The 25,164-nt window shown below is 38.0% G+C and overlaps 1 protein-coding gene across 8 annotated transcripts in view; it reads left to right on the top strand.

The window, feature by feature from the left end:
- Positions 1-6,702, top strand: part of CDIN1 (CDAN1 interacting nuclease 1) — a 130,784-nt gene extending 124,082 nt beyond the window's left edge. For 7 of the 8 annotated variants that reach the window (XM_074868183.1, XM_074868190.1, XM_074868187.1 and 4 more), the window contains 2 exons: positions 3,713-3,863; positions 4,716-4,899. In XM_074868183.1, the coding sequence (XP_074724284.1) occupies positions 3,713-3,848 (136 nt within the window). In that variant the 3' untranslated portion in view covers positions 3,849-3,863; positions 4,716-4,899. Of the gene's footprint in view, positions 1-3,712; positions 3,864-4,715 lie in introns of all 8 variants that reach the window. The other variant, XM_074868182.1, reaches the window with a different exon arrangement.
- The last annotated feature ends 18,462 nt before the right edge of the window (positions 6,703-25,164 follow it).

The following is a 25,164-nucleotide window of genomic DNA, read 5'->3' as shown; positions in this document are numbered from 1 at the left end:
CTAAATAGGCTTTTGTAATCCTGCTCTCTTCTTGCCATGCCATGGGGCCATAAGCCTGTCTGCCTCCTTTCTGGCACTCTGACCCTGCACTAAAGTACAGCTTTGTCTGCCTTGTAGTCATAACTTCTAGTGTCAAAACTAGAAAATGACTAAACCAGGATTTATATAATGATAACTACATATTTATTGGTTAATTTTTAACTGATGCAACCTATATGGACAATTTTCACTTGCTATGTTTATTATAATCTGAAGGAAGCTTGCCCCTATATTTCCTGTTTATTCTATTTTTACTGCATGGAATTAACCAAACCTTAGTTACCTGAATTTCTTTTCAGCTTTAAAAAGAAACTCCATAGAAAAGTAAAGTTCTAAAAGTAATAGTTTCACTGGAATAGGTAAAACTACAGTTTTGTATAACTTTTGGCCATGTTCCTTCACACCTACACTTTTCAGGGTAAGAACTAAAGATGGGAAGAAAAGTACAAGTTAAGCACGTTTTCAGGGATTTATAAAATTTTTCTGAGCAAGAACAAAACCCCTAGGCATCCATAGTTTGTTACATTCTCAGCTTGGTTTTCATTTTAAGCTTAAACTTTTTCCAGTGTGTCTTGCATATGAAATGGGATAACCTGGCCTATATTGCATACCCTATCTATACAGGTTTAGAACCATTTGCTACAGTCAAAGTTTTTTTCTCTGCCTCAGAGCTACTAAATGAGTCTCCTTCCCATAGCAATACTAAGTAAGCATTCTGTTATTTTTGTTTATTCTCCTGTGTAAACCAGGGTTAGTCACTAACTTGTTAAACGTTATGATTGATGCAGATATAAATTTGTAGCTTTACTTTGTAATTCACAGCATTGAGTTTCATTCTTCATGGTGTCATATCTGCACTTTGGAAGGCATCAAATTAAAAAGGATTGTTCTTAACTTCTAGGTTATACTTCCCTACCTCATCCCCTTACACAAAAAGGTTAAGTGTCTTTTCAAATTAAGGCAGCAGTAATTAACCAGTGGCATTGTTTGTGATTTGCCAACTCTGGGCGTTAATGAGAGAGAAATTAGCACTTAGCAGCAGGAGTTCCTGATAGTCAGTGGCAAATGCTTAATGTGCCAACAAGTTAATTTTGGTCTTAAGTACTGCACTTAAGTGTTTTTAAACAAAACTATGGTATGTTTTTTATGTGATCATACATATGGGCTGTGTGATGTAGAGCTATAATAGACGGAATGCCACAACACAGTGAAAAAAAGTGCTACCTAGGCAGCACAGGGCAAATAGTTTTGCTATAATAACACAATCAAAAGCAGGATTGATGGATGTTTTCATACTAAAGATGTACTTGCTCCTGCAATTAACAATACACAGATGTTCTTGTATATAAATTTTATCATCAAATTTGGCATTTCTGAACATAATTTTTTAAGCACAAAATATTCCTGAAAAATTGTGCTTGAGCTGTGATGATTTGCTGGAAAGACATAAATTAGCCTTTTGAGGAATCTCAAAATATTGATTTTATTAAAAAATTACAATTTTGAAAAATAAATTAACAAATTTCTTAAGCACAGTGTCCCATGTGTTTTATGGTAGATAGGGAATTCAGACTGCCACACAGACCAAAATGAGCCCTTCAAAACTTGGGCTGAGCAGCTTCTCATTAGCGTCAAGATCTTACCTGGCACATGGACTCATAATAAGTACTTGTGTACATTTCATAGCTTCTGCTTTGCATAGAATAGCCCATTAGAAATGTAAGGTCTGCTCCCTATCTTCTGGGGATTTTTGCTTTTAAAATAACTTTGGTTGGTACATAAGTACATCTCCACCCAATTATCCCTTTTCTATGTTTGGTTGATGTGGGAGCAGGTATGTAGTCTATGAAATAACAAAAGTAGACCCATACTGCATCAGCAAATTACTGCCTTTCACTGGAGGCAGTGAGCGTCACTCCTTGGCTTCACATGGCATTGCTTCCTCGCTACCGCTAGGCTAGTTGGCCTCCGTGGTACAGTGAGGTCGTGCACATCTTGGCCCCACATGAACTTAAGCAAAGGAGAATAGAGAGAAGTCCTTTGGGACCGTAGAGGCTGAATTTGTTGGCCAGCCAGAGAAAACTTAGGAGTTAGGTGTAGGCAGCATTGTCCTTCCATATGAGCCACTTTTTAGTCTGTGCTTTATTCAATGATAAACATGTTTGAATATGTTAGCTAGCATAGCTGGATTTGTCAGAGTTTTAACCTTTCCACTTTCAGTTGCAAAAAGCACATTTGCCAGTGTGGCCTCAGCTATGCTGAGGGGTAATTTACTTTGCCACTAAACTGCGGCCACTTCTATGCTGAAGAGTAGTAGCCATAAACCAAAATGTTACAACGCTATGCAGCAGTTTCGGGCAAAAGACTACCGTATCTAATTGAAACTGCAGGAGGAAGCCACAGGGGTTTCTTCTTCCTTTGATGCCTGTTCCATTACATGAGCACATCAAATAGAGTTTTCCCTCCATTGTTGGAAAGAAACCACCCTAATGAAGCCAGTCTGGCACTACCCACAGTTTTGAGTGCTTGTATTGTCTGCTAAGTGGACATTTAGGTTGCTGTGCACCCCCCCAACATATTTTTATTATAATTAAACATTAACAAAAACTGGCTACCATATTGGTTGAGTCCTGAGCATGGCTCTGCATATAAACCATTACATGACATTCTATTGAACTTTTTCTTGTACAGACGGTATCTAACAGCTCATCCTGCACTGTTGTTTTTGGCAAGTTCACTACAGCATATAATAAATCAAGGAAAGAAAAAGCTTTTTGGCCTAATGTTGTACAGACTGCTGTAATGTTAGACTACAGAAAGCAGTTCTGTTTTTAGACATCCTTTTACTAACCCAACATTCATAATTTATGATTTCACTGTAAAATTCCTGCAACACTACACCAAAAGTAGTGCTGCCCTTTAATTAAGTGCTCTCAGTAGGAAAAACGTGAAACTGATGTGCAAAACATATCGCAGTACACAGTGATTGATAGTGATTACTTCTTTATGAACCCAGCCTGAAGGTCTGAACTTCCTGATGGGTAAAATAGTCCATGGGGCTACTTCCTGAGATTGCCGTGTGGGGATCAGTCAGAGTTAGCAATATCTGAGGAATTCCTGAGGCACGTTTCAGAGACATTGCAGCAGTAGCTTTCCATTTATTTCTGAATTGTGCTTTATGTTAATAATTACTTGAATAATAGCTCTTTGTAGAGATTATATCTTAAGGATTCATTGTTATCTTCATGGTATTATAATTCTCATGAACTGGGACTTGCGTAAACCCTTGTATTTTAATGCCTGCACACCCAAATTTGAAAAAGCAGAGTGCATGGCAAGAGAGAGTTCTGTATGTATCAAAGTTACTAAATGTTATTTAATATTTAAGAAATAGGTCTTCTTTTACTGATATGTGTGGAGTATTCAAAGGGAAAAACAAAAGTCTGATGTGGACTGTTTGGGTCTCTGAATAGCATTTTTATTCCTGGAATCGGGTATTAATGACATATATCAATTCAACTTTGATTAAAATTTGAAAATTAAATGAAGGTCAAATAACCTCTCCAATTTTGCAGTGAAATTAACAGATTTACTTGTGTTGGAATCACAGAGGTGGGAAATTAAAGTTCGCCTAACACAATCGCATAAGTTCATTTTCCTTTTTTCTTGCTAGATTTGGCCCTGGATTAGTCATCTACTGGTATGGATTTATTGAAGAGCTGGACTGCCATCGTGAACGTGGTATCCTGCTAAAAGACTGCTTTCCTACTGACATTGTGACTCTGCGACACAGCATGGCTCAACGGTGATGTTGGGAAGAAGAGGTAAATCCGGAAGCAATTTTACTTTCCTGCAGCGTAAACTAATGGCAGCATCTGCCCTGAACTTCAGCTGAACTCCTGCTGCCTGCCCTTATGCTACTGCCTCTTTACACAAACATATCAAGAGTTTCTGTTTTGCTTCAGACCTCTGTTGTGATCAGCCAAAAAAGACAGACACAACCCACTCATTATCGGCATTTCTGTCGCTGTCAAACAGCTAGTTTCTAGGTACTCATAATCCTTCTTCCTTCTGGATGGCTTCTTCTAGCATTCTAAACAAAGACAAAAGCGCAGAGACTCTAAGGTGCAACTTTCAGTTCTTATCCCTGTTGCAGAGCTACCTTTAAAAATAAGTGGCTTTTTATGGTTTCACTCGCAAGTTTATTCAGTACTAGTGATCTGACCGAAACACCTACACTGATCTGGAAAATTGGTAAAGACTTATTCTGGAACTTAAAACAATATAATGCATAGCTCATAAAGCCCAAGTGGTAAGACAGGATCCTGTAAGTTCTGGCTGTTACAGTAAATAGCCAGATTTTGAGAGAATAACTGGTATATGTGTTTCGTCACTATCTGACTGCTAAAATCAACAACAGAATCCCAAGTTAACAACTAAAAAATAATATCTGAGTTAGGGGATTTTTAGGGGGGATGAAAATGAAGAGCAAGGATTTAATTTATGTATATGAGCCTGTGAAGACTGGGGATAGTTTTGTGGGATTTTTAATAAGTAGTTTAATGACTCAAAAATAACTGTGTTTTGTCTTTTCCTCCCCACCCCCCGGGGAATCTATACCTAGGAATTTTTGTCTTAACTGACTTTAAGGAAGGCATCTGTCTTGACCCCTGTAGGTACTGCAACATACAATTTGCTGGCGTACTGAAGTCTGAAGGAGCAATGTGCAGGAGTTCTCTATGAGGGTTACTTCTGAAGATTACCATCCTGGTGTTCAAGAAAGGGAGTAAAAAAAAGATAAAACAATGCTTCATAAAGGATCAGTTCCACAAGACAAATAAAGCACACGAATGGACAAAAGTTTCATGTGTACTTATGTATTCTTGTAAGAGCATTATTTTTCTCTTGTTGGAACCACCAAGATCAGAGGTACACTGAGGTGGGCGTTAGCCCTCCTTGAAGTTTTGAGGAGTTCAATCTCATTCTATTTCCATCCTCCTCGCCACTCAGAGGAGGGGACCTCAGGTTTGTGCTCTGTTACAGGTTTCTTAATGCTAGCAGCTTACTGGGCTTGACACTCTTTAATACTCTTTTCTTTGCTAACTGGCATTCCGAAAAGGACCAAATATTTTAAAAAGTCAATGAGGGTTTTGCATGTATGCTCACCATGTTCAGATTTTCAGAGAAGCAGAGGTATGGATTCTGTTGTAGAATTAAAGGTGTGATAACAGTCTCCCTAAAGCACAAGTTGATAACCTCTTCCATAAGGAAAGGGTCTTTAAAATGTTACAGTGCATATTCATCATCTTTTTTTAGTTGAGGTGATACTTTGTGTGCCTGTATGATTTCAAAAATCACATGCAGACTTTTTACAGTTTTGCCTTGAGTTAAAAGGGTATTAATCCTATTCAGGTTTTTTTCAGCTATAGTTTTCAGATGCATATGCAGTATTTTTATTTTGAATTTTTAGTTCTCACTTTAACACTTTTTGATAAGTTTCAGACAGCAGTTTATCATTTTAACTAATCTTTAATTTTCAGGAAAAAATATCTTTAGTCTTCCTAGTACTCTGTTCCTTACTGCAGAGATAAGCTAGTATAACTTCACTACAGTGAGTTATTGTTGCATAGAGATTATTTTCCTGGGTTTGGATGTGTTATCATGGGAAGATTTCTTTTAAAAAAAATATTCAAACACCTGTAACGCATTTATGTTCAACTATTTAAGGTATTGTACTTAGCTTATTTTACCTGACCAGCTTTAAGGATCTGCCTGTAAAGATAAACAGAAGCAGTCTGTGAAGTGTACCTGCCTGATGCTACACAGAAGCTGCATTTAGGGTGTTGCTGCCCCTGGGACTTTTAACTGTGGTTTAGGTTAGTGGAATGTATAAAATCAAGAAGAGAATAAAAAAGAAGAAATAACTGAACATTATCATAGTAGAAAATTCAGAAGTAATGGTTGTCTGAGTGAAATTGGTTTTAAGGGCAAACTGAATTTGTTTTAGCTAGTGCATATGCTTTCTGTTGTATGAAATCATTTAAATCAGCTTTTACATGATGCACTAATGCTGCTTTTTCTTTTTGAATAAATTACATTTATCTGCACAGATGTTGAAAATTCTGCTCAACCTCCATCAAAGCTTTGCTTTATTTGTTTTTACATTAAACAAATTTATGTGGGGACATACAGATAAATCAGGTTAGGCTTGTATTTGTTTATTTCTTTACCTAATGCTGTGACATAACAGGTTGGAAAGCAGTACAGCTGTCTTTAATCAAAGCTGTGACCTCATCTTTATATACTGCCATCTTTAGGAATCTTTGTATTAGAATGAGCATGAAATAAGCCAGAAAAGTGTACATACTGTACTAATTTCATTACACGCTATTGAACAAGCTTTGCCACCACAAAAATTACACTGTGTCACTATTTTAAACACTGAAAGCAGAACATTAAAAAAATTGAGACTACTTTGTTATTCCTACTTGTATCTAGTAAAAAAGCTTCATTTGTGTATTTTCTGTTTATCAGATGTAAACATCAACTTTGCTGTTAAAGAGGAGAGACTACTGTTTGTTTGTGGGTTGTTGGTTTTGGTTTTTTAAACAATGCTGTAGTCATTAGAACCTTATCATTAAAGCCAAATCCAGTTTTATGGAGTATTCTGTAGAGTGCGCTAATGAATTATGCCAAGCCAGAAAACAGAAGTATGCATAAAACTGAATGATGTTCTCACTGGCATATATAGACTTGCCAAGCATCTGCTCTTACAAGCACTGTAATAAGGCCTGTTCTGAGCTTTAGGAATTGATGTAATTGTGTTGAACAGGGAAGTAAAACTTCCTTGTATAGGAGGAACAGTACAATGGTGGGTCACACTCTAGCATAAAAGGAAAGCATTTTTTATCATTCCTGTTTTCTGGGGACACATTATTAGTATGAGTTTAATAATCTTTCTCTAAAGACAGTTCAGAGTGAAATAAAACTTCTGATCTAAAGCTGAAGAAAAAGGACCAAATATCTTACTGTCCTTACCTCATTACTATTTTATTATGTTAATAGTACTGATAGTTCATGAATAATTTTCATCCTGGTTTGGTATATTCACTCATTCAAAAAGTCATTCTTTCCTGGTATTTGCTTTTGGATTTCTCCACCATCTAGACTACTACAGAAGACTATTCGTGGTTCTTTCCATTTGCCTTTAAATCCTCCCCTTTTAATTTTCCATCCTTTTTAACCATTTCACATTTGTTTATTCAGTATCCTCCCATTTGCCTTCGTTTCCCCTTTGAAAAGTCTGTCCTATGTTTTCTCCTGTGTGCTTCTGTTTCTGATACTACATCTGAGGAGTGTTGTTTCCAGTTCTGTTTGCATTTGGGCTGACCCACCATCTCAAGCAATGTTGCTCCTACTCTAATTTAAATAGTAGCTTTAGGTACCAGGCAGACTGTCCTAAAATTTCCACACTCCACTGTAACAGAGAAGCATTGTGATGCTCATCTTCATTCTTTTGGTTTGAAATATAGGTCATTTCTGCAGGCTGGGAATGTTCACAGAGCAGAGCACTAGTGCAGTATAATCACTCCTGTATTGAGTAGAGTGGTACCAAGGACTAAGAGTGCATCTGTGCTACTAGAAAGTAGGCATAGCCAATATTAGTAATTTAGCTGTTACAGCAGTCTCTTTCATTAAGGAGACCTGCTTTCTGCAAGTTCATGGCTTGCTTGCGCAGCACTTCTGCAAGAAGGTCTGTTGAAGTCAAAGGTTTAGCTTTCCTCCTGTGCCAAAATCTACTTGGCTTAGAAGGAAAAAGACAGCTAGCTCCCTGTTTTCAAACCACAGTCATTTTGGCAAGAGTTTGTACATCCTACAGGTTGTTCTTATTTACCAGAGTTGATCACAACTCCTCAAGGGTCAATAAGAAGTACGCAGAATTTAACTTGATTCTTTCTTTTACTTCAGCTGAAGTAGTCTCACTATTTCAATAGCTTCTGAAGGGATCTTCTGCAGTTAGACCATGAATATTGAGCAAAAATAACAGTTGTTAAAAACATGTGTTTGTTATTTCAAGGATGAGATTATAAATATGTTAAGTCAAATGCTGCTCAAGTATTAATTTAATATTATGGAATAAAATAGGAGGCTGCCTGCAAAAACAAAAAAAAATTATTCCTATCGTGTTATTCTAAGTCACAAAGGGCCATTTGTTGTGGATTTGCAGGTTATTCAGAAATAACCGTTTTATTACATTGACAAAAGAAGAAACCTCAAGGGCTTGCTCTTTACAGTGGTGTGATAGAAACCTAAAGTGTGCCTGTTGAAAAATGAACTAACTAACAATGGGAGCTTGGCAGCAACTTCACCATTTATAGAGAAACCGTCTATCTAGTACGATCTGTATAAAATAGACCTCACTTAGGTTAGGGAAAGGTCACAAGTTACACAAAGTTTGGATAGTCTAAATGTGTTACTCAAAACTAACTCTCCTGTGTATAGTAAATATTATTTGAACCTGTATTATTAAGAACATGCCAGGATTCAAAAGATTAAATAAGGAAGATGTAATTATGAACTAAATAATAAACAGAGCGGTTTTAGTTCCCCTTGTGTTTTTTACTTTCCTGCTATTGTTTCATATACGGCTGTTATACAAAGAGCAGCTTAGGTCAGCTACTATAAATTACAGGTTTCATACAATAGTAATCTACCAAAATTATTTCAGAGCTGGATCAAAGAGCTTCAAAAGACTTTTCGAAAATTTTTCCACATAATAAAAAGACTTCATTTTGATGCCTTATTTTTATAAGGATTTCTTGATTTAGAGTTGCATCTTACAGTATTCAGCTACTTGCATTGATATACGTTATTGGAACGCACAAGATTTGCATAATTTATTTGCAGCCTCAAATAAGTGTGAAATGGTAATATCAAAACCCCTCTTTTTAAATGTATTACCTGGTGCATTTTTTAGGCTAGGTTTTTAAGCTGATCTAAGTGAAAAGATTTTTATTTGTTTCTTAAAAAAATCGGCAAGATTTCAAATGAAATTTTACCTTTCTTCCCTTTAGAAACATGCAAATTATATTTGTAATGATAACAATCATTCACCATAATAACAATAATTCTGCTTAGTAGCTTTTAGCTGGCATTGTGTCCCTCTGTATGATATTAGCCTGCCCTCGTTTCTGGACAGGCTTTCACCTAATCTGAACAATCACATGTCATCTGCACAGATCCATAGACGTGGCACTGCGATGTCAAAACAAAATGAAATGTCAATGCAAGTGTATGGAGACAAAGTAACAATATTGAAACCATGTCAGTGCGCATCTACAGAGACCACGTTACTCTGTCAGTGTGATTTTAGGAAGATCACTTTGAAATGTTAAAATGAAATGAAACTAAGTCAATTAGGTAATAACAATTGAAGTTCAGGGATTAATTGAGGGCCTAAGGTGAAGCCAGTGACCATTAACCCCAGCTAGTTATTAATTCTCAGAGAAATATCCTTGGCTAAGGTTATTCTCAGTGTTAGAGAGTTTGGAGGGTTTTTTCCCTATATTGTGTAAATACTTTTTGCGATTGCCTCTAATAGCAATACCACAAAGTGCAGCGTTGGAGGGCACTACAAGGCATATTAGTGCTAAAATCAGTTTTCACAGTAAGTGAATCCACCTAATACCAGGCAAATGCTTCTTTTCATATAGACATTATCTTGATGTCCAGCTGATTGTCTATGAACAGATTTACTATAATTTATTTACCTCTGAGAACTTGCCGAATAAAAATAATATGAAGTGTTCATTCACACAGCAACTACTATTTGCATGGCCCAAGTATTCATCATTAACATAAAGCAGACATGTAAAATGGTCAAACAATAACAGTATTAAGTAATTATTTTTTTAAATACCTAAACGAGCACCAAGTCAAGGTTACAAACTTTATGCAAATTCAGGTTTCCAGAGTATGTGACTGTAGCATTAAGATAGAAATGTGCAATATGTTATTCATTTAATACTACCAATGAGAGATTCTTGCGAAGATCGATGCCTCTTTGGTCCAACATGCTATGGAAACACATACGAAGTCTCTCGGGGTCTCTGTCCTAAGGAGAGAGGACATAGGAAACTAGGTCAAAGGAATACAATTTTCTTTTTATATATTTATTTATATAAATACATGTACTTTTATATATAAGTATATATAATATACACATAATTATTTTTGCTATTAATAACTACCAGCTACCCTTTCTCTTACACAAGTCCCTGTTGCTTGTTTGCTCGTATAGGTGGGTTGGCAGAGGTCTTCAGGAAAGGGCAGCAACTTGACACTTATCCCTGTCATATAGGATGGTATCCTGTGTTTAAGTGTTGATGAAAGCCCAGAGACATTTCTGCAAGTTGACAAGTGACAGTGACACTGAGAGAGCATGACAAAGAAGAGAGGATGAGCTACACCTGGAGGAGGCCAGGCCCAGCCTTGCTGAGAGCTAGCAGGTTTTAGAACATGAACTGGATTCCAGGGCTTCTGTCTCCAACATGAAGCTGCACCGATGTGGTCTCACCTCACAAAGTGCCTCAGGGGTGCTAAGAACATTTCTGAAAGCACTTTGAAACTCCCAGTGGAAGAGTACTGTGGAAATGCAAGCTTTATTGTCAGAAAACATTTTCCATTACAAATGGATATATTGGATTAATTTTTTTCCCTTTTTTTTTTTTTTGCTTTTCCATAATGAGCATTCATACCACACTCCCATTTTGTATTCTGCCTCAGCATGATAGCTCTGTAATGAGTGGAAAAACATAAAAATTAGTTTAATCAGTTTGCTTCCATACACACTTTAAGCGGCCTCATTTTAATGTGTTTGGCATTGCATTACGTACAAATGATGAAATACATTTAGAAAAAATAGTCTGGCGCATATCATGAAAAAAAAAAAAGTGTAGGCGCAGTTGGGTCTCAAGACATACAGTTTCATCCTTCCTCTGAGGCTAGACTGTCTATACAGATCTACTTAAATGTCTGTCTAAACTATTCTTAAAAAACTCCAGCAATGGAGATGCTTAGAAAGATTGTGGGAATCCATTCCACCACCCATCTTCTTTTAGTTAGAAAGATTTTCCAATGTCATACCTAAATCTTTTTTTGCTATAATAAGCCTGTTACAGCTCATCTAATTATAAAGGAATATGGAGAATAAATCTGGTGGCCGCCTTCTTTTTCTGACCTTTTCCATATTTGAATATTGTTTTCACAACTAAACACCACAAACCCTTCCAATATTTTTTGTAGAAAGTTTTGAACTTTATGATCATATTTGTTACTTTATACTTGTCTCTTCCAGTTGGTCGATGTTACTTTGTTCTAGTTTTAGAAACACAGTATGTTATGTACAAGATCCCTGCAAATACATTCCCTCAATGACAAGGTGGTGGCTTCTATTTAGTCTGGGGCCCTTTATAATGCCCACAACCAGATTTATCCTAAAGTCATCATTTTTTCATCCTATTTTTCTTTTGCTTCTTGCACATACTACTTGCTAATGCATTTTTCAAGTTTTAACTTGCTGACTTCAAACTACTTCTGTGATCTGTTTAGTTTGAATTCTAATCTCACCCTTTGGAAATACTTAAATACTTGAAACAATCCTGTCCATTAATACTATGCATAACTGTTTTATGCTCCTTGACCAGAGAGAGATAACTTACTCAAACCTAATGCTAACTAACTAGAGACAAAGAAGAAAATTAAGTAACTAACACTTAAGCAACAATGGGGACCTTTATGTCCCAGATGAGACACCTGTTAGCTGGAAAAGTAACATCGAAGAGTCTGTTTAGAGAGAAAATATGTTATCACTTGTTATAGATAGCCCTTAGCGTGTAATTTGCAGTCTCTCCATTTCCATTTTACCAGCTGCACACCTTTTTCCTTCGTTCTTCAGTTACTCAGGCAGAACTTACACAAAGTGATCAGTTTGTAAGAGCTCTGTCATGAAGGCTCAGAAAGCAGACTCAGTTGGATTTTTCTCATACTTCCTCATCTCTGCCCCAGATGTGCTAGGGTCTATGAGTCTGCTTCTGGTTTCTTTCTTATCCTACCCTACATCACTGCACCACTAAGTTGGATCAGAGACAGTGATCCACTGGCATCTTTTCAGCACTATCATGCTGATGGCTGAGCATTTAACCTATCATTCTTGAATAGGGACTGTATTTTATTCAGCCTTACTGATCTTCTGCTGAGGTCTTGTCACGTTAACAAGCTAGGTTTTCCAAAGTAGGGAAGGTGTTAAGGTCTCATCCCTACTTTCTGGGACATCCTCTTTAAAAGTTAGTGGCTTTTACTAATAATGACACAACGTCCATTTTGCAGCTCCACACACTGTGGCACAAGGATGGAATGTGCCAGTACAGTGAGTACCCAGTAGAAAAATTAAGTTCTTGTGCTTAAACAAGGAGTTCAGAATTGCTTTACATTTCCTCGTGCTCTTTCACTAATGAAATGGCTTCACACTCACCTTATACACTTTTTTTCTCAAATTTTTTTTTCATGTGTTAATAACACTTCAGTTCTATTTTCCTCAATAAAATGTGTTATACTATGCTTCTTGTTACCTTTTCTACATTCTTCCCTACTACACTGTTTATTTCTGTCTGTTTTGTCTTTCAGAATCATGTACCTAATCCAAAGCTTTTCTTGCTTCATGAAGAGAAACAAAAGCCTCCCTCTCTCATGTGCCAAGCATGGCCAAAGTTGTTCTTGTAGCTTAACGGCTGCTTCAGAAGAAAGGCAACCTGCAGCCTCCTGAAGGACAACAGATGGAAACCTCGCTGTCCCCAGAGACTTGGATGGCAGCTGCGCTTTGCCCAGTCCTGCCTTGCAAGACCCTCTCAAGAAGCCCCCACCTTGCTGGGTCAGTACATAGGTGTCCTGTTACCCAGAAAGGGGAACATTTCTTCTGCTATGTTGCAGTCAGTAAAAGGTATTGTCTTTTAAATCAAAAGCAACTTCATTCCCTCACCATACTCTGCTAGTTGTATCTAAGATACTTGGGGTTTTTTGTTTGTTTCTAATTTCACTAACGAGGTTTTCCATTATTCTTTCCTTTATGCAGTTTTCACTGTTTTCTCTCATCTGATTCTGTTTGTTACATTTCCCCTGTTCCATTTCCATGTGTTTTTAGTCCAGGATTTAAAAAAAAGTGTTCTTAGAGGCATAGTAGCCCGCATGTTTACAACAGTGATGCCTTAAAACTCTAATGTACGTAAGTTCTGCTTTTAAGTGTTAGCCAGTCAAACACATTACTGTGCTTCCCACTGATCCACCAACAATGTTAAAACACAACTTCCTCTGTCTATTTAGCCCTTGTATGGCAAGCCCATAAGTGATGGTTTCCTGATTTTATAAATACTAACAGCTAAACAGCAAAGCATTTTCTGATTTCTTGGCCTCATGTTTCCTTCAAAGACACCAAAAAGTATTTTCCCGAATTCTTTGGTGAGGCGTATTTGATGTGAATCAGGAGCAGAGGAAAACAAAGGAAAGCACCATCATAAGGATAAAATCCTAGGTTTGAATCCAAGTTTTGATAGTCCAGGAACAGAAGAACCAAACTATAACTCTATTTGGATAGATTTAGTTGGGTTTAGCATCTGGCTCTACAGTGTTGAATCAGCAATAAGATTAGTGCTGACCTTAGCTGAACAAGGAGTTCACCACACTGGTGAAAGCAGTTTTACAACATGTTCCTATCGTCTGCAGTTTTACTCTGATATCTCACTGTCTCTCTCCTCCTCGCTGCAGTGCTTTCTTTCAGCTCCACAGGTCCAGATTGAGAGGCAGCTTGCAAGACTTGTATACTTAGCTAGATGCATTCCATTTGCCAATGTGCTAAAAATGAAGACATTTTTAAATAATTGTTTCATTGTCTAGTTTGTTTAATCTTTCTGCATTGTTCTCACTTTGGAAAGTTCCATGCACCCACATGACTGGAATAATAGCTTTATCAGCAATACCCTCAATTCAGTTTATCTGCTCGAGTTGTGGAGCCAGATCTTCTCCTGTGCTGTAAATCAGCACTCCTTCAGCAACTCAAAAAACATGTATTTTCTGATTTGCAATTATTAAAGCTCTGGTGATGCAATAGAAAAGTCAATGTTTGGAGAAGGAAAACCACTGGTATAGGTTTCTCTTCTTTGTATATAGCCTCTGCCAAAAAATACCGTGATATAGATACCACAAGAATATTGGCAAGTTTTAGATGTACCTGAGTGGCATAAAGTATGGTATATGGCAGGTGAGCACACCGAAGGTACACAGGTTTGTCATTAAATAAGAAATATCTTTGGGGTGATAAAATTACCTCTGTGTGCCATTGTTCATTTAGTGAAAAGGGAGATGAAGTACTATTTGAATTCAGTCAAAAAAAAAGAAAAAGAAAAAACCACCACAGCTTTCAGAGATGTAACTGATTTGTTCCAGAATTGTTCACTGGCTGATATACAGCATATTGTAACATTATTTTGTTCATGTTTTAAAAGATGTGTCTTGAGTCACTGAACCAGCTCAAAACATAAATCTCATCAGATCACAAAAATGCTGAACAATTTTCAAATAAGTGAATGAGTGCTGATGCTGGGCTGTGTGCAAGACACAGACCAGCCATTCTTCCATATTTCTAAATGTATGAAAGCTAAACAAGATGCATCTCCATGGGCTAAAGAAGATGCATCTCCATAACCTGAACCAAGGAATGAAGGGAAATGCAACTGTCTTGTAGTGCACTTTATCAACCTGTCTCCATATTTCACTCTTCCTTACAATGAACTAACCACTTAGAGTTTATAAAATGGAGGTTAGGACAAACATTTGAACCCTCCAATGAATACAGCTATAATGAAATAGCAATACAATGATACTTTACTTCCCTTGTACCCTAAATGTCAGCTGTGCTGCTGAGGGATTTTAAGTGTGCTTAGTTCGGGGTTTGCATTTTTTTGCTTGGCTGTTATTTGTTGTAGGTGGTGGATGCTCTTAATTTCCCAATTATATCAAATGCAGGAAAGAAGGAAAAAAAACTGAAGTACTTCAAGAAGGAAAAAAAAAAAAAATGCCAGGAACGCTAGGAGGCCAAGACAGACACAGTCAGAGGCCTGGTAATTTAATCAGAAAGTCTGTTCACATGATACCTCCAAATTCAAAAGATTGTCACTGAATATAATGAAATTACAAAGATGCAGTTAATACCAAAGGTGTCCAGAAGAACTTCTTCTAGCATAATGTGTAAAATGGGAAGACGAGAATTGGACTGTCAGAACCTGTAATGAGCTGCCTATTAGATATGACTTTTCTGCTTGTGAAATTAGCAGATTTGTCACAGAAACAGTTCAGGCAGAATGAATTCGGAAACCTCTGAACTACAATACTCATAAGATGTTAGTTTTCCCACTGCACCTCTGACACAGGTAAACCGAGGCATTAAAATTAAGTATATTGCCAAAGACTGCACTAGATTAAAATACAACAAACCTTAGTACCTCAGTTTCTAAGTCCTATGTATAGCTGTGCTTCTATACTCCTGTGTTTTGCTTTTTTTTGATTTAATATTTGTTTGGGTTTGAGGTTAGGTTTTTGTTCGGTTGATTTTGTGTCCCACGTAACATTCAAAGACAGTCTTACACTACACAAACCAAATATTTGCAGTGTACTTTTGTTCCTGTTGTGTATTCAGACTAGATTTTCTCTAAAGCAAGGCAAATTGAGGTTGCTATATACTGAATCTGAAGAGGACTTTGCAAAAAAGTCAGCACAAATATCTGTATTTTCAATTGCCCCATGAAATTCAGTACTATTAGCAGCAGAAATCAGCAACTTAAACGTTTAGGCTTATTTCAGCTCCAAAAAGCCTTATACATAGTTCTTAGAAGTTATTTAGCCTACCACTGATGTTTAGGGGAGGATATTAACCGCTTAATTTAGAAAGACAGGGACTGCAGTTCCTAAACACTGGGTGACAATCCATACGCTACAACCTACAAGAGATACCTTGTTGTCATACCTTCCAAGAAATGAATTGAGAAGTCATGAGTAGGATTTTTCTAGTAAGCAGTCAGCAATAGCTTAACTCATTGCCTCTAGACATGAGTTAACAATTATTTCACAGGAATCTAAGCCAATTGCCAAACCCTCTTGAAAAATCCCTACCCAGCTTTATAAAATGCTTCAATTTGAAATGAAGTGCAGCTGTATTTTTTATTTATTTTTATCTAAGAACATAGACAGTTTACATGGATGCTCTCAATCAAGGGAAAGTAACTCAGTTGTATATCTGATTTGCCCAGGTATAAAGCTGACTTTTTTATATATATATACAGACTATTATTTAGCAGAAGATGTAGTAGATAGTAAGGCAGAATGCCAGTGGGATCTTTACTGTTAGCAGAGCATTTGAAGTGGTCCCCAACAGAAAGAGTTTTAGTCAGTGATGCATACTTGCACATAAAGCAGGTTTTACCAACTCTGAAAAGCTAAGAAGTCCACAGCATGAAATGCTGTTGAGCTCACACAAGCACCAAAGCAGGTGCTGCAACCATCATGCAGTTTAGATGTTCTGAGAAAAGAAATTCAAAATCCTTATTTAGGGGCCTCAGCTCCCCACGTCATTCACTGAAGGAGCCATCCACCTCAGAAGGAGCATTTGAAACCACCTCCAGACTGAACAGCCACCTGAAGGTCAGCACACCTACTGCAGCAGGAACATACTGGGGAGAACTGTATGCAAATTTTGTTTTTCCCCTGAAGCAGGAGTCTTCACTAAGGACAGTCTCTCCACCTACTTACAATCCAAAGCCTTAAATCTAAATGCCTAAAATGCTTTCCCAATAAACAGATGTAGAGAATTCTTCCAGAGTACAGAAAACACAGAGCCCTCTCAGTACACTTGTGTGGAAAGGCAGGTGGTTACAGCACCTTCTTGGGATCAGAAAGACACAAGTGGGAGTCCAAACCTGTGGGCACAATTAGCAGTCTCCACTCTAATCTGTCACAGTCATTCTGATGCAGAAAGAACTCAAGCTTCATGGGCCAGAAAGTGGGAACAAGAATGAGCATCACAGTACTATTTCAGATGTCTTCAGTCAATCTAAATCTATCCTTCATACAAAGGAAAAAACCAAATACATATTAATGCACTTAGCAAAATGCAATTGTATGAGAGGGGGGACAGTAACTCACTCTCCTCCCATATGTGTTCTATAAAGAAAAAAGTTGCTATCACTGCACTTCAAGTAGAGATTGATTGACTCACCATATGTAGGTTTGCTTTTAGATTAACATATAATTGAAACCCCACAGAGAATTTTCCCTAACTTCTGGATCCTAGCCAGGAAAAAAGCCTAAACAAGGTGACAAGGTGGTGGTGGTACAACCAAGGTGCTCCAGGGCATGGGGGGCAGCAGAACCTCAGGCTTGGGGGGAATTCTGGGGTCAAAAGCTGAGGTCTTGTTTGCCCTGGACACCTGGGAAATGGGTTGCTGGAACCAGGATCTGCAGGAATGGTGTTCTGAGTTTAAGCACCTAAATTAATTCCTTTTGGATCTGACCTTTAAGATTAGAATAGCAGAGACCCAAGATAAAAATTAACAAAAGAGAAGACAAATAGATTGACTTTTCATCTCACTAGCAATATAGAGAAGTCTTTCTTCACATGCTCAGCTACCTAATGTTTCTAACGAAGCAGATGTTTCTGTAACCAGTATATATTTTTACATTATAAAAATTAAGTGGAAAGATTCAATAGAGAGTTTAAGGGTTCTAATCATCTATCTTTCCCTGACTCTCAACAGGACATCGATTTTCTATAGGCTTCTTCAGTGGCATAGCCCACCTAAACTGGTTTATAAACCTTACTCTGGAGAAGCTTAGCACAAAAGTAGCATCAAAAAAAGGATGAGAGAAAGATAGATAAAAAATGTCCTTGACACCAGTATCAAATTTTCACCAGCTAAAGATGGACTTTTCTGTTCACGTTTATTTCAATCTTCTGGCCATGCCTTTTTAGTTGATGCCCAAGCCCAATAAATACAATTACACACTTCCAAGTTTCCCCCCTTCTGGGATGTTAACTTTTTGTGGTGGTTTAGCCCCTGCCGGGGTCTGAGACCACGCGGCCGCTGCCCCTCCCCCACAAAGGGAGTGAAATACAAAGCCCCAAGACTGAAATAAGGAAAGGTTTAATACAACAGTGCAATAGCAACACAACCAACAACAACAATAACAATAACAGTAATAGTGATAGCAATGAACAGAGCAAAATAGCTACCAAATACAGCAGTTTGAAGCACGATGTACAAAACCACGAGTGCACCGCGCTCCGCGCCAGGAAAATGTGACCTGCCAGGATGTGACGTCCGCATGGTATCTGAATAACCCGGCTAGAGCTCCCCCCCACTGCTGGGGAAACTTAACCCTATCCTGGTTAAACCAGGACACTTTTAAACCCAGTATTTCTATCATTCTCTGCCAGATATTTTTGTGTCAAAACATGAAGTAAATAATCTAGTGATTTGGCATAGCCTGAGTTCATAAAGTTCATCCAGAAATTGCCAAGCACTCCAAAAATTAAGCTAGTGAAGGCATTCAGGTACTCAGAAATGGGGGATTCCAAGTTTTGCATGGAGTAGGTCTCCATGACAGCCATTGAGGCCCAAAGTACCCTTTTATAAAGCAATCCATTTCTCTCAGTATTCAAAAGATCTTGAGTCTCAGCTCCTACTGTTCTGTGCATTCGTTTTCAGTCTTTCAACCTTTCTAACCGCCATACACTGAGATGCAGTCAACTGCAAATACTATATGGTGCTGAACGCCCCCAATTCCCTAATTTATTGCCATAGCTTGTTACACAAGTAGGCCTTGCTGGTTTAACAGACAGACATTAAGATCACAGTGGATCCTATGTGGCATTTTCTGAGTACACCAGAAGGCTGAACAGAAGAACCCACCCAGACACAAACAATTCTTGTATGATATAACAAGATTAGCAGGAAGACGACATTCACCATGTAAGGGAAAAAAAAAAATTTATATATATATATAAGCTTGAAAACACTCGCCTCACTCTTCTGTGGTTTGAGAAGTGAAGTCTAGCACAGCAAAACAAAAATCAGACCTACTTTTAATCTGTGAACAGCTCTCTTGATGAAATCTGTCATGTTTCTGGCTTCTTTTGTTCCTTGTGAAAAGAGCAAAAATGTTATTTTTCATAAAGAATTTCCAAATGTTTTCTCTTTATTAATGTTTCTTTATGATATAGTTCACCACTGCAGGCAAATCTGTCTCATTCGTTAATTCTTCCATTGTCAAAACAACGTAACCAATAGTTTATAACATCATAAATCTTGGACATCAATCATAACATAGAGATCCCCCATTATGTACAGGATTGTCTATTCTGATGTTTGAAAGGCCAGTCATGACTGGTTATACATTAATCTGTTGCTACCAACAGCATAATATTCTATATTGAAGCAGTCATCCTATTAATGGCATATGACTTTGAGTTGCTTTTGTCACTGTTTGTGATTTTTCAGATGGTAAGAAATTAATCACTTAGTTCAAATATTTTTTAATACTTTTTCTGCAAGTTTCACATTTGATGCATGATTTGGCAAGTCCTCTGAAGTTTGGGTTCTTAAAGATACAGCCTTCTATCCAAAAAGCTTGAGAACCCTATTCCATGCTACTAAAATGCAAAGAAGAAATAGAAAATTACTGGGAGGGAGACAAAAGAAAAGGACATAACAAAGTAATTCATAGTTTAATTTCATACAGAAGTGGTAAGCAAAATGTAGCCTCACTATCTAAGTCTTCAAAAGATCCAGTTCAGTAAATATGGCTCTTTCAGACCTCTTTAGAAAGATTTATCCATCAGCTGTCATTCTTCTCTTAAGCAGGATACACAAAGATTCAGTGCTGCCAGCACCTGATATACACGTCTAAGAGACTTCAATGCCTTTTCTTTGAGATAACTTGAAGAAAGAGCACAAAACCAAAACAAGAGTATCAGAGTGCTTCACATGGCTTTTTTCTTTTTTGATATTTGGGCTCTTAATGCTAGCATTTTTGAACTTGACTGGGGAAAGTGGAGAAGAGACCACTCAAGTCATTGCTACATCTGTGGGTATTATGTGATCATTTAAAGGCTCCAAAAATCTGTGGATCCCGTTTGTTCTGTTACACAACTATAAGCAGATCTAACACTGCAGAAACCAGTGCAACTACAGTAGCAAATCACCAGTATGGGGGAAATCAGAAGTGAGTGCTACAAGTGACAGGCTTTTATGTTGCAAAGCAATGTCATCTCCTGCAAATTTTTAAGTCGGAAGAAGGGAATGAAGAGCAAAAAGCAATGAGCTTCAGGTCCTAAAAACTGATGATCAAAGAGGCAATAGATCACAGGTGAAAATCAGTTTGGAACTGTGCAGTCCTATATACCAGGTGCTTCAGCTCTAGGAGGACAAACATGAGCTCAGGGTAAATCAGCACCTCAAAAGTATGTTCTTAAACTGCCTGGGGACACCCTTGCTTGGTCAGAGATCACATATAGTCTGACTTCTGTATTTGAAACTTCTGAAAATAGGAATTTCCTTTAATAAAAGCCAGAACACTACAGCCAGCTCACTGAGAACATTATACCAGGTAAACTGCAATTAGCTGGTATAGACAGCTGAACCTGGCAATCCTCCTTCAGCAACCACCCACCCCCAGCTGACATGCGGCCTAAAAACAGAGCACACAGAAGCTGTAGCCATCCTGCTCACTTTTAAAGTATTAAGAATTTCCTGGAGTACTTTCACAGGTGGGCTCTCATTGCTCTAGAAGTTTTGCTGTTTCCCCACTTCTCTGCCCGGAGTGAAGATGCTTTCCCAGGGCACTGAAGATCTTCTCCAGGCAGGAGGTAGCCTCCCATCCATAACCTGCAAGCTGTGCAGCTCGGTGATGTGAGGTTAGCCCACAGAGTCGGTCAGGCAGGGCCTTCCAGCCATGTCAAGAACAACACAGCACTCGCAACAGACTGTCCTCTAGGCAGTCTTTGGACATTTGTTTACCTCTCAGCTTCCTCTCCTTTACCTGGCAGCTTCTTATCAAATGCCTTCTCACAAGCCAAAAACATGAGACAGTTTCTATCAGAATTATCATTGCTGACATTCCCTAGATAATCACTAACCTGGCTGAACTGAAGAAAACAGGTAACAAAGGAGAAGGGGATCATTGACTTTTTTTTTTGTTTTGCTGATAAAAGTTGTGACAACTGATAGCTAACCCATTCCCATAGCCAATTTTGATCAAGATCATATTGAATGAAATATTACAGGTTAAATTCAGAAGCAAGAGCTGGGTTCTTTGTTTCGGGTTTGTTTTGATTTTAAGTAAATACCACATTCTTTTCTTCCTCCAGTTCCCAATTCTTGCCAGGCCATGTTCCCTCGTTTGAAGTGATTTGCAGTTTCCGAAGAACATACCACTGTGGAGATCTGAATACATACACAGTTATGTTTCCTTGTTACTATGCACTGCTCCTAAAGGAGGTCCTTGTATCATTGATGTTGCTATCCCTGATGTTGTACACATGTGGAAGATATCTTCAGTTACCAGTACAGTATTGGTGAAGAAAGAGAAAGCACATTAGCCAACCTTAACGAAAAAAAAATATGAAGGGAAAACTAATGTTCACCACGTGCACTGCCTTGAGAATTCAGATGAACTTTCTGTGTTTCACTTCTTTTGGTTTGAAAAAATGTCTAAGCCATGATTTTAAATCTTTTGCAAACTCCCCTGCTTTAATTTATTAATGTAGAATGACTGCATGAGAGCACTGTTTTAACCTTAAACTGGAATAATAAAATCCCTACACAGTACCAGATATGTTTAATTTCAGCTTTTATTGGGCTATTAGTCCAGGGGATCCCAAGAACATCTGATTGAAGTTACCTTAAAAGTTCTGCATTTAAATTAGATACGGAACCAAATAAACTCCACTGAACACAACCACCTTGAACTTGTGGAAATTCAGATCTAGATCCAGGCTTTGCAGCTGGATTCCATCCCGAGTTTAAATGCAACTCAGAATCAAAGAGTGTTATGGCTGCACACACAGTTTACAGGAAATATTCAATTCAACGTTTTTCGTAGGTGTTCTGTCCTTTAATTACCCCCAAATTTCTGCCCAACTCTTCATACCCATACCTAAATTCAGACTCCTACTTTCTTTCTGAACTGACTAAAGCCTTAGCAGAAACATCACTTCACTACAGAATAAACATCGTGGCACTGATATGAATCCAAAACTCTGAACAACTGTTTCACATCTAAGTAATTGCACCAGCAGTAGTGGGGTTGCCTCCTTGTTTATATGGGGGAAGGGCAGTTGGAATCACAGCCCGTGACTTTATCATACAACATGAAAAGCCTTTGGGCTATCCTCTCAGCTGGGATAAATAAGCAGAGCTCTATTGGTTTCTGGGTGAATGAGATTATAATTCGAATCAGAAGCGTGGTGTTTGTTTATACCATAACAAAGTATCACAGAAGTGTGTATCATAAGCCTTAAAGCACTAAGCTCAAGGACAGCAAAACCCATGAGCCTGAGCTTAGGTTTCAGTGACTCCAGTGAAGTTATGCCTATTTATTTCGGGATAGCAGTGCTGATGTGCACCAGCTGAGAATCTGGCTCTTTAACTCCTGGATGACAGCAGAAATCATCTACAGGGGGAGGGAGAAGGGGCAGGGGTGGGAATCTACTTGAGTACAGAGCTGTACCACTGATAAATGGGTATCAGCCATCTCTTAAACAGGCAGGCCTGTTTCTTCCAAAAGCAAAGCTACAGAATTAATAAACAATGTAAAAGAATACAAAGGATGTATTTCCTTAAGAAATTTCAAGTGTGTATACTATGCTTCACATTCCAGTACAAAGGATTTTGATCTTGAGTAACACTTAACCAGTTACTCATTTTATGTGCTTGCACATACAGCCCTTGTGATTCAAAACAAACTCCTGCATAAAATGCCTTTCAGAACAACCCATCCGTTCAGTTAACTTGACAGCCTATGCTCAGGTAAAAACAAAACTACCCTCTCTTCCACAAGCCCATAAAATCCCCAAACCAGCCAGCAGAAATAAACTCAAAGGACAGTTTCTCCTGGTACCACATCCACACTGTTCATCCCAGTGGGAGATGATACAGTATGTAACATTGCTATGTTTCACAATAATTATGCAAGAGAAATCACATGTGGCATAAACAGAATGTATAACAAAGAGCAGCAGTGTATGTTCAAATAAACCACTGGTTATGTCAAAACTAATAACTTGTTTACTGTAGTGGACTCCATAAGTTAACAGGTCCAATAAGCCTAACGACTTTATTACCCGCTCCTCTTTTTTTGGTCTTCATTGAGGCTGGAGCTGATTTTTTTCAGGAATCATTATGTTTATGCAATCCAAGCATATTGTTATTTGTTACTCTCTGCATGATCATTTTGGCATTCTTATGAGAGAAGATGATGATGGTTCTGTCTAAATGTTGGGGAGGATTATCACTGACATGGGAAGTTATTAGGTTTGATGCAATATAGAGAACATTCACAGTCAGAAAACAGCATCTTTCATTTTTAGGAATGGAGGTAATTGTGCTTTGTGACAGTGCACATCCTTAAGATGTTATGTATCATTGCGTACTTAAAAAAGCAGTACACTTTTCATTGATCTTTCAATTTCATTTTGATTTAAAATGCAGATCTTTCTCTCCATTGAAATCTTAGCATTTTTATTTTAAAATGTATTGGAAAAAATCCATTTCAGACATATGCAGCACCATAAATTACTTTTTGTGGTTGAAACAGTATTCGCTTATGTCATGGGTTGAACATCCTCCTTTATTAGAATGCTATTTATTGCCACCAGCTGCAGCGCTTAGCTAGGAAAGTTCTTGACACCAGCGATTGCTTTTCAGCACCAATGCTTCCGGCTGCTAACAGGGGCTTCTACTGCCAAATGCAGCCACCCCTCTTAAACTGTTCCTTCTGGTATACAGACAGCTCCTGTCATTGTTACCCAGTGCAGGAGCTGGGGAAAGGGGATCAGATCTGAACCCACTGCTATGTAATCTCTTTAGCTATAAATCTCCTATAACTTTAAAAGGCCTTGCCAAATACCTCTAGCTTGAAAGCTGTCAGATGTGCTCAGGAAATCTACCCATCAGTAATGGATTTTTTTCAGAATTAAGATGCGAGTTCATCTTGTGAGCAAAGGACATTTCATGTAACTAGCCTCAGATTTAGTAAAAGCAACAGGACCTCCGTATACATCAGCTACGTAGCCACTGGTCTCTATTTTATCAGATTTTAAAGCAGGGAGAAACCAGACAAAGGTAATTACTCTTCTTCTATTAAGGGCTGTTATTACTCCTGCATGAACAGTTAGCACTGCTATTTTCTTTTGCCTGTGCCTATAGCAGCCAGGAAAAGTAAGCAGGAGGAGTATAAAAGTGGCAGTGTCAACAGATGTCCTACTGAACAGTAAGTGTACCTTACACAGTAAATCTTCAAAGCAGTAGCATGTGTGCTGCTCCCATGTATGCAAATCCTGTTATTTTATTGATATCGTTTGCACACATGCCTTCTTCACAGCTGAACCCTTGAAAAGCCATTGCATATAATTGGGCTCAACTAAGCAACAGAGGCAATCAGTGACAGGAGGAGACTGAACTCTTTTAACATGGAAAGAATTCCTTTCCTCCCTCAGAAGAGAAACACCCAGTAGGTCAAAGAGGAAGGTTTCTCTGCAGTATAGCACAGACAAGCCTGTTATACAGATGCCTGAACCACTGGAATCTAGAATTTAAAAAAAAAAAAAAAGTCAAGCCCTGAGCCTTCATGAACACCATTTTTCCCTTTGATTGGATAAAAGAATGAGCAAATATACATATTTTTGTCTATAGGCATGTTTAAAAATCCTAAAGCATTCAAACTAGAGTCTCTGCAGAGTTAGGCTCTGCCACACAAGATAACTTAACTGGCAAACATTCTGAAGAGTTTTTTTACTCACCTTGA

Source organism: Strix uralensis, chromosome 4, assembly GCF_047716275.1.
Source record: "Strix uralensis isolate ZFMK-TIS-50842 chromosome 4, bStrUra1, whole genome shotgun sequence".
Lineage (NCBI taxonomy): Eukaryota > Metazoa > Chordata > Aves > Strigiformes > Strigidae > Strix > Strix uralensis.
Note: the sequence above shows the minus strand (reverse complement) of the source record. Positions and strands in the feature narration are given on the sequence as shown.